Source organism: Pieris rapae, chromosome 5, assembly GCF_905147795.1.
Source record: "Pieris rapae chromosome 5, ilPieRapa1.1, whole genome shotgun sequence".
NCBI classification, from domain to species: Eukaryota; Metazoa; Arthropoda; class Insecta; order Lepidoptera; family Pieridae; genus Pieris; species Pieris rapae.
The window spans coordinates 5,188,833-5,199,721 of NC_059513.1; the positions used below are offsets into that span (position 1 = coordinate 5,188,833).

Genomic DNA, 10,889 nt, shown 5'->3' on the forward strand with positions numbered 1-10,889 from the left:
TTATTACATGGCAACAGTTAACATGTTTTAATGTGCAAATGTTTAAAATTTACGATGTAGATAGCTGAACTTTGCTTTTGGAATTTTGACTCCATTGGGCCGAACATAAAAATATAAATTTACAAGGCTTTAATTTTATAATTCCACGTCACCACCGAGCCGTTTCTAATTTAATTACGTAGTAGCTTTATGCTATCGATTTCATACTTTAACGCGATTTCTGTAGAATTGTATCCTCACTTTATTATTTCATGTTCTGACATAAATCGTAAACGCCGCTCAATATTTTTATTTTTTGTAATTGTTTTAATTTGTTAAAAAAATTCAGCTTTAATAAAAAAAGTAAAAGTCCGATTTTTGTTCCGATGTACATAAAAACGTAATTTTTTAGAGAAGATTAGACTGATTATGGTGTCTTTAGTTGTAATTTGGTATTTTTTATTATTTTTTTTCTATTTAATTTCAAACGAGAGCTCTTATGAGTAGAGTTTTTAATATTTACGATACTATTATCTTATATCGATATTATTATCAATCGTACAGTATTTTTAGAGTATAATATGAATGATATTAATATCTTATACCGTGGTTTTATTAACGTACGTGATTTTATCATAAACCGTCTATTGTTGGAGGCGGTTCCGGAAATTACACCCGGGGCGGTAACCCCACGTAATAACCATAGATTGTAAATCGCCGGAAAAGTTTTTATACGTTGCAAAATCACGTTGCAGTTTTTCGTCTGTCGTCTTAGATGTCATTTTGTTAATATTTTAGTACATATATTAAAATTCGAGTATTTAATCAATGTTTCATACGGCAGATTTTAAATAAAATTACGTATTAAATATTTTTTAAATGGTTATTTGTGTTTTTACAAGCGGTGTAGAAATTTCTATAGGGTTGCCTGGAAGAGTTCGCTTGTTAGCGATAAGGCCGCCCGTTGCATCCCATGTAATTTTTATGTATTGTGTTATTTGTGTTTCTTTGCAACGAAGCATGAATATATAAATAAGTCCTTTTTGTAACTGAACTTTAACTACGATACAATTCACTATGTAGGCGTATTAGAAGCTTGGTAATAAGCACTAAACTGTATTTAGTAAGAAAGTGAAGGCCAAATTGTCGATAGCCTTGTAAGCTGAAATTTCTAATGAGCCCAACTTGGCTCCTTCATATGCTTTATTTGGTTTCGTTAAAGTAACTTTAAGGAGCCTCAATTAATCGATACTTAGCTTTTAACAAATGAATTAGTGCAGGTTCTGCAAAACAATTCATTGTATTCAATTCGTGACAAGGTAAACATTTAAAGAAAACACTTTTTTTTTAACGGATTGAAGTTATGTATTATTGTAAACTTATAATTATTTAAACATAATTTTAAATTTATCCGACGTTTCGCGTGCTTTACACGTTGCGTGGTCACGGTGACTGAAGACAAAAGGTATTGAATGTCAAAAAAGTATCACAACTATAGAAAATGTTATATTATCTGTATTTATTTCCCCGGAGCTGGTATCGACTAAAAGGTGTAGGGTTTCTGCAGAATTTGCTCACGGTGTCCTCCATTTTCGGGTAATCCGTAAAAAAAAGTGTTTTCTTTAAATGTGTAAAAGTTATGTTAATAAAAGACAATATTAAAGGTAAACATTTACTTTTATTACTATAAAAGGAAACAGTAAATTTAAAAGAGTTTTATTCTGTTGAGATGTCTCTTCCAAACAATTAATTAGTTTCATATACGTATGTGTAGTAATTGCTAAATTCTTAAAGTTCCATTTTATACATATTTAACATTAAGTTCAGAGATAAAATCACCTATTTGTCTTCATTAAGTGGAATTTATTTCACGCAAGTTTCTGGTAAAATAATCAGTAAAAGTAAAACACAAAGGCTTCTAAAGAAAAGTGTGTGTCGTAAGTTAGGGGCACCTTTTTCTTTTGTTACAGTTGTAGGTAAGGATTATTTTGGAACGACCTCCACACGAAATACGTAATACCGATCTCTTATCAGAATTAGTTCTGTTGTTTATTCCTTTATTCGGACATTCATCCTTTTTTATTAACTTGGGCGTTTTCAAAAGTTTCTTACTAAAATGAATAAATAAAATACACTAACATTAAACCAAACAAAACAAAAACACAAATAAGCAACCGGACCGTTTTAAACTAATACAGATTATAAATGACAACTACCTATATATGTATAAATAATAAAAAATCACTTTTTTTGACCCAAAATATAGAACATCAGAACAGAGTGTCCTACCTTTAATACACTATGTTCTATTTTTAATCAAGACTGTAAGTAGTAGTATTGGACACTTCCTAAGATAAAAATCCTTAAATTAGGTTAGACTTATATTACCTTTTAGTCTTAAGTTAGATCGTAATGTTACATGATTACGCAATGACGCAAAAAAATTGTACTTACATTCTGAATGTTGTATACATACAATAGGCCAAGAATCGTTCAGATACAGTATTCCTTTTAGTTTTAGTTAACTTTACATTATATACTTCTATGAGCTACGTTTAAACTAGGCTTTGCCTGTATCTTGAACGCTAGGTCCTATCAGTGTCATTAACAAATTGGTTAAGTTGTTTGTCATTGGACGTTTATTGTTTATTAAACTAAATGAGGGTAGATCGGTAGAATCTATATAAGTTGTGCAGTTAGACCGTATTAAGTGTGAACTTCCACAAATATTTTAAAGTCTTGTAGATGAGAAACTTTAATACGAGATCTATCTATGGTTAATGTATTCTATGATCAAATAAAGACTTCTAATGAAGATTCAGAAATCTTAATGTAAAGTCATTAGCAGCAATTATCAGAAATGTCTTAGAAGACGGGTTGTATTCAATTAGGTCCGACCCATATCATAAAACGCCTGCCATTCGTTTGAATTGACAGTAATATTTGATAACTTCGTTCAAGCCCTTCCAAGTTCTTGACATTGACGTCTCTACGCCTTCCAAGGGCATTTTGGCACGCGATACAGCAATTTTCGGCTATAAGCGGAAGCCTGTATGCGGAACATAGAAGTGATGAGTCAGCGAGGGTAGGGTATATATTGGCCGTTTAACCTGTATGTTATCATAAATCTTTCAAGTCATATAGGTAATGACTTCGTAGATTATATAATAATATACAATAATGTTTTTCTGAAACGGTATCATAGCCAATATTATTTGCGATTTTTTTAATTAATAATTTCTATATTTGACGGTTAAACTATCCAGATATTTAGATAGAAAGTTTTTATTATTAATATAATATGTAATTAGACTTTTTTCACTACCTACATGTAGGATTAAACTTTAAAAAATCATTTCTCCCACGTTAAATCTTATGAATTTATTTTACTGTCGCTTTTTTCCGTTGCATCCGGTTTGAAATCTCAACGATTCTAAAGAAGTATCACTTGAAAAAAAAAATGCTTAAAAACGAAGTGAAGAACCACTACTTAACAATAAATATTTCAATAAAATAGCAAACTTACAGCTCTAGTTATATTTAGCTGTTATCTGTAAGTTCCTGTTAAAATGAATCATCGTTTAAACCTTGGCCATTTGTTTTCTAATTAATATCAATTGCTATAATTAAGCTATATTTAGCTTATTAACCGCTTTTGACCTCTATAAAGGTTTTAGTATATCGTAATTCTTTCACAGAAAACATATAAATTATTAATCATTATGAATAACTTTAAAGATTGATTTTTTTTTAAATTAAATTTTAAATATTGCTGCCCCTGTGAACGTTTCGCCTTAAAACGCTGGTAACATTTTGCTATGCCTCATAGAGACTGATCGTTTTTCCGAAATAATTTCCAAGATATCTACTGAAAAACCTATTTTTTTTTTCATTTTTTCTCCGCATAAAAAATATAAAGGTGAGATTGCTGATTGATTACATATCACGTTTCAGCTATGGAGGGCGGTGCGTGGTGCGCCCGCGACATATCACTGCGCGCGCAGAAGAAGTTCCTATCGCGTGTCGGTGGCGCTGCCAGCGCGCGCTCACTTGTGCTTGACGAGCACGCTGCTAAGCTCCTTGATCAGGTAGAACAGAATATAAAATTACTTTACTCACAAGACACATTAGTTAGGAAATATTTCGCATTAATTTTATGTTAATAAATTCCGTCTTTAACTAATACATTTTGTATAGGCAGAATTGTCTAAAACGTTGGTATAATACTATATATCGTCACTGCAGAATGATAACCCCGTATGTTAAGATTTACTTTTTATTCTTAGGTCTTATTTATGTCATTGATCCCATACAAAACACTTAAAAATATTTTAACGAACATTGACGGAATTACACATTTTTTTCGTTTCCTGTTAGTTTGGTTCTCATACGAGGTTATCATTCTGCAGCGACGATATATATGTTGATGTTGACAGAAAAATATGTAAAAGTAGTCAAATTAATATTCTAATTAAAAAAATGTAGTACCATCACTCCAAGCCGATGTAATACTGTACTTACTTCATATAAAAATGTATAATTATCATATTTCAGTTTTTGACCGTTCTCCGTCAACGAATAGAGAAGCGAGAGGCTGAAAAATTGGTAAAGCACGTAATCAAGGCGGCCGTGAAGTTGGGAGTTCTCCGTCGTCATGGACAATTATCGCCGGCCGATGACCGCGCTTTGGATGCCTTCAGATCTAAGTTTCATGTAAGCTGTGCTTGTATAATATCTATACACCTTATTAAAAAAATATTGAAGCCGTGTAATTACTTGTCTGTGAAATTGATCTTTCTTTCTATGTAATTAACATTTTCTTGTAAGGTAAACGTCAGAAAAGTGTCAGATTGTCTATAACGAAACATTTTGAAGTCAGAAGTCCATACAGAGTTGTAGCGCCCTGGATTGTTAAAATCAATTATAAGACATTCTGACTAATTAATTTCAGACGGTATTAATGGCTATAGTGTCATTTTCGGAGGTGGAGTTTTCCTACGACCGAGGTTTTCTACAAGATGCACTCCGTGACTCACACCAGTCGCTCAAGTAAGTTGATATTGCCAAGGTATTGCTACCTTCCTATTTTAAACAGACTTATATATACTATAATATCTTCTTCTATAATCTAAGCAACTGGCGTCCTTATCGCTAACAAGCTATATCTTCAGGCAACCCTAGTAAGAGAAAAACTTAAAAAAGAAAAATCATGAGTAAAGTGCAGGAAGTGCAATGTTACTTCTGTCATAACAAAGATTCGCCTTACCAAAATTGTTTATTCAATTTATCTTCTTTTCTTGGCCAGTCCTTTTATTTTCTTAGGGTTAAGTTAGATATAATCTCTTAATTATCATTTCCAGATCAGTAGTGGAGCGTCATTTGTCAGACAAGTCAGTATCGCGCTTGGCTGGAATCTTTGCTCTTGCCTCCCGCGAGGATCTCTTGGACTCTCTCTTCGCTGGACAAATAGATGAGGGAGTGCTCAAACTCACCAGAATGCTCCGGAAAGAACTGGATAAAGGCTGGCTTTAAGCTTTTTCTATTGAAACCGTGTGCCGTCCTTTTGGCTACCTTGGCTTCGAAAGCTCAATGGATATGGTGAAGTGGCGATGCCTAGGGGATTTTCCCCAACGTTTGGTTCGTTTATGGCTTTTACGGGATAGACAATTGTATTTATAAAGGAAAGATGGTGGTTTAATCTGGCATCGTTCTGAAGAATTTAAGATCAGATATGACAGAAAAACAATATAGACACAAAATAGATTATAGTCTATCGTCTCACGAGCAATGAAAAGTGGCTGAGACCGAGAAAGTCATGAAAATAGTTTAAGGACGTCTTCTTTTCTGTGGTAATATTAGCAAAAGACAACATTTATATTTTTGAATTTAGAATACGCTCTATTAGACGTATTCTAAATTTGAAGACCTCAGAACGATGAATCTAGAATCACAGATAATCATTTAGGCCAGAACAACAATGAGTATTTAAATAGTCTATCCTCTATGGTTTGTGAAGGAGATTGATATTGTGTGAAAAGAGAATACATATCTCTATTTACCATTAGTAACGTATTGGTGTTGCCAGGCACGTTTTTTTATAACGTAGTATTTAATTGCACTTGCAAAAATATTTTTATTTGTTGGTCATGACATCTACTTACTTTTCTTTGTGACAAATATGGTCACAAATTCTATTTTTAAATACAAATTTTGCCAATTCGTTAAACAATAGAATAAATACTTAAATGAGTTTAATTTATATGAATTATTTAATCATTTTATTTTATTTTCCAATACCAATTAAATTCGTATATCTATAGATTTATAGGTTAAATTTCCCAGTTTTCTATAATTGTGAGATGAATACTCAATATTTGTTAAGCTTTAATTACTTATTAGGCGTGATAAGTTTTTAATTTGATTTATTTCAATTATTATTTTGATATATTATGTATTCTATTACTTGCCCAGTAAAGACTCTATAAGTAAATAACAAATTTACAATTGTATAATTTAGTTTGTACGTTAAGTATATTATTCTTAAATACTTCAAAATATAATGAGACTTAATTTTACAATACGAATTCGGTAAATAATTATATTTAAATAATTTTTAAATCTGATTTTTTTGTAAGTGTGCATAACGCATCTTGCCTATAGTTTTTTGCAATGTTGCCAGGCCTCAGTACCTTTTTTGCGTAAATATTTTACGAAATGTTGCCTTATTTGTTAATTTATTTTATAATGTAAGTTATGTAAATATAAATGTTAAGTGTTTCGGAAATATCATGACAATATGTTATATATTATGATTAATTTAAGGGATATACCAAAAAACATTTTCAAATTAACAGACCCGGTATTTTAAGAACTTATTTTATAAAAGTTTAAAGAATTAGACACAGTTTTGGGGATTTTTCTAGTATACAAAACGTTGTGTATCTTCTTTCAAATATTAAGCGTCTGAGCGGAATGAATCAGTTATGGGAACTAACATAGTTCCTAAGGGCGCGGACACACGATGTGGTAACGGCGCGGTGCGGCGCCGCAATCATTTCGAGCTATAGGGTGCCAGACGGGCGTTGCGATGTGGCAATATATTTTACCCCTCCCCCGCCTCATCTCGCAGGTCACAAGTTCGGCGTGCTTGCGGTGTGCGCAACGCTTCGTGTGACACGGTATAGTAATTTGTATGTAGGATGACGTTCTGGCGCCGCACCGCACAGTTACCGCATCGTGTGGCCGCGCCCTTACGAACTATGATAGTTCCCATAACTGCCGGTTTATTCCGCGCAGACACAGAGTATGTCTTGTGATTCGTCGTCTATGACAATTTTTTCTCAACTTAAAAATCTAAATAAACACATATATTATATATAGGAATATCACATTTTATATAAAAAAACCTGAATACGTGAACAAGTATCAGTTTTTATCAAAACAGGCAAACGTAGCCTCACATTCACTTTTCCAATAGCGCAGTGAGTTGTGCCCGAGTTGATATCACTAACATAATATCCATCTCTTATCAATACTTACCAGAAATTATTTACTTTAAAATCGATTAGAACATATAGATCAAGTTTTAATAAATAGCATTGTAGCGTGAATAACGATAAATGTTATCCCCGAATCGTATTAAAACTACATAATTCTTACGGAAATACGAATCTCTAAAATAGACCGAGAAAGGCTCTGCCCCATCAAGGGTATACGGAACTTGAAACATTGAATGCTCTGCCGAAACAAGGCTATTAAACAAGGTCACATTAGGCCGCACAGATCTTATTATTGTATCACGAGTGACATGAATTTTGGAAGGTTATTCGTCGCCTACGTCACTTTTTTTTGTTTTTTTTTTATTTTCATGGAATCTCGCTGTTGGCCTTAAGGGCCTTCACAGCTCAGCACGGGCTGTTTGGCGAACTTAGCTCAGCCCACGTCACGTGTTCGAAGAATCTTTATATAGGTCACGTGACCTTTCATACATTGCTGTAACTGAAACAGAAATGTCGTCATTCGTTCGTTTAAACGTTGGTACGTATATAAACCTCTTAAATAAAATAGTAATTAAAATAAATTGAAATATCTTTTCGAAAATATCTGAATGGACCAACATTTTATAAACATATCTGGCTTATTGATCCATATCTTGTATATTATATAAGTAATACACACAGCACAAAGCTTGCCACTTAGCATTTGTTTAGATAAGTAAATATGTATGGATAAATTCATAAAGTAATACATATTTTTATACAAAACTAGCGACTTCGGAAGGTCTCTTGCCTCCTTTTTTAGAGTAACAAAAAAAAATTTGAAACGTACCTATCAAGTTTTTTGCTATTTATTTTCCTCTGAAAAATTAAATTGTTAAATCCAACATGTTTTTTTGTCTAACAAAGTCTTACTTATGAATGTATATTCACTCCTATACTGTAGCGAAAATTATTCTAACAATGAATCAAATAAATAAAAAGATTGTACACTCTCACAAAGCTCACTTTTAATTAATCTAGACCTTATATACAATGTAGGATACATAAAATGTCCACTGTGTATTTAAATGTGTATAACGCTTCTATATGTCATATTTGTGTGTGAAATATGTCATTAATTGTAACAGCTCATCTATAACATAATTGTTACTTTACATAAGTAGTAGTAGATGGACGTTTGGTGTTTTTTTTTTAAATTATGGCTAGATTATATCAAAGACACGTCCTCGATGTTTGAATGACAATATTGAAATGTGTATTATAAGCATAGTTTCTTAATTTGTTTAAAATTTTAATGAAGTTGTGTTTCAAACAATGAGATTTCCGTATATTGCATTCGAATGATTCTAATAAAAAATTGTAGTCTGATATCAATTTTTGTATAATTATCTTTCCACTTTTCACGCACGAAACTTGCCTCCTGTATATTAATGATATTTTATATATATGTTTTCTAAATAAAGTTTAAATGTATGTAAACCTTCCAGGGTCATTGAACTTTGGTTGGTTTGTTAATTAATATGGCCGTATTTGTATTATTTTAAGCAATTACAAATTGCTGTTAAGTTTAATACTTAGTTTTAAAATGTAGCAATAATTTCAAAGTTGTGTATGTGTTACCTAAAACTTTAAATTATACACAAATTTATTGCTTTTGTATCAGTTCAAAATTTGATCAGTATAATATGAAGAGTGGTTTTAGCTGTATCCATGCATATTTTTTACGACACATCGATGAAGTTAGATCTCAGTGTAATTTTAGTTAACTCGGACCTACTATATAAGTAAGCTGTATGTAAGATTTGATATCAAATATACACTTGATAAATGTTTGAGTTTGATTTAATAATAATGTTGGATTTTGAATAATAGCAGACTTTGAGATTGGATTTTTGTTCAGTATTTGAACAGTATATACCTCCTTTCTCTCGCTGTGTGCTCCACGTGCTATATTTGACCAGTATATACCTCTAATTTCTCTCGCTGTGTGCTCCACGTGCTATATTTGACCAGTATATACCTCTAATTTCTCTCGCTGTGTGCTCCACGTGCTATATTTGACCAGTATATACCTCTAATTTCTCTCGCTGTGTGCTCCACGTGCTATATTTGACCAGTATATACCTCTTATTTCTCTCGCTGTGTGCTCCACGTGCTATATTTGACCAGTATATACATCTAATTTCTCTCGCTGTATGCTCCACGTGCTATATTTGACCAGTATATACCTCTAATTTCTCTCGCTGTGTGCTCCACGTGCTATATTTGACCAGTATATACCTCTAATTTCTCTCGCTGTATGCTCCACGTGCTATATTTGACCAGTATATACCTCTAATTTCTCTCGCTGTGTGCTCCACGTGCTATATTTGACCAGTATATACCTCTAATTTCTCTCGCTGTGTGCTCCACGTGCTATATTTGACCAGTATATACCTCTAATTTCTCTCGCTGTATGCTCCACGTGCTATATTTGACCAGTATATACCTCTAATTTCTCTCGCTGTGTGTTCCACGAGCTCTATTTTACTACCTTCAGCCTAAGACAATTGTGAGGTAGCGGTGTGTTATTAATAAGAGTAGTTCATGGGATGGTGTAACATAAATTTATCACTCTTGCCCAATAAATAACAGGCAATTTACATTTTTTCTCTACTTCAATGATTAATTCGAAAAAGATTAGAGACGAAGTTTGTAGTTACAACCCGGCCCCGGGGCCCTGAATTACTCCCTTAGCAGCGTATTGCTCGAAACTTAACAAAATCCGGAGGACTGGAATTAAGTATTGTTTTCTGATGGTACTAGATCTCTGTGTGGCGAGGACAAGACCAAAACCAGGCACTATTCGTAAGTGTGTTTTGAAGTAATGCCCCATTGATTTGGGCAGCAAAAAATTCGTATGGAGTTTTCGTAGAAAATGGAACATTGCACACCGGTACATAAAGGAATGCCTTATTCTACATGCATACTCGCATTGACTCTTGAAGAATATTAAATTTTTGTGGACGACAATGCTCGCCCGCACCATACTGGCGACGTAGAAGTTGACATGATTGAGCAAGTCTGGTATATGCTAAGGTGAGTAAGATCAGTGCAACCTGCTCCACAAAACATCAGAGACCTAAAAAGAGTCCTTACACAAAAATATTCTGGTTTTTATGGCCGATATCTTACTATTTGGCCGTAATTAAAAAAAAGAATAAATTGCCTGAATTCGCTAATCACGCGTATCACAGTTACAGGATTATAAGTATACAGATTACTTGTCAGACGATTCAATTTTATTAAATTAACTGAAATCAACCTAAAAACGTTAAGTTAGTTATTTAGATAAGTGTATTTAATATCACAAAAACACATTCACCAATTTCAAGGTAAAAAAGCTCTGTCATACCTATCCTGAAATCAGTC

General features: G+C 32.8%; 1 protein-coding gene across 1 annotated transcript in view; it reads left to right on the forward strand.

Moving 5' to 3' along the window:
- The window catches only part of LOC111003214 (tumor necrosis factor alpha-induced protein 8-like protein), a 36,980-nt gene extending 30,828 nt beyond the window's left edge, over nt 1-6,152 (forward strand). The window contains exons 3-6 of the mRNA XM_022273612.2: nt 3,934-4,067; nt 4,534-4,692; nt 4,931-5,028; nt 5,340-6,152. Coding sequence (XP_022129304.1) covers nt 3,934-4,067; nt 4,534-4,692; nt 4,931-5,028; nt 5,340-5,511 — 563 coding nt within the window. The 3' untranslated portion in view covers nt 5,512-6,152. The remainder of the gene's footprint in view (nt 1-3,933; nt 4,068-4,533; nt 4,693-4,930; nt 5,029-5,339) is intronic.
- The last annotated feature ends 4,737 nt before the right edge of the window (nt 6,153-10,889 follow it).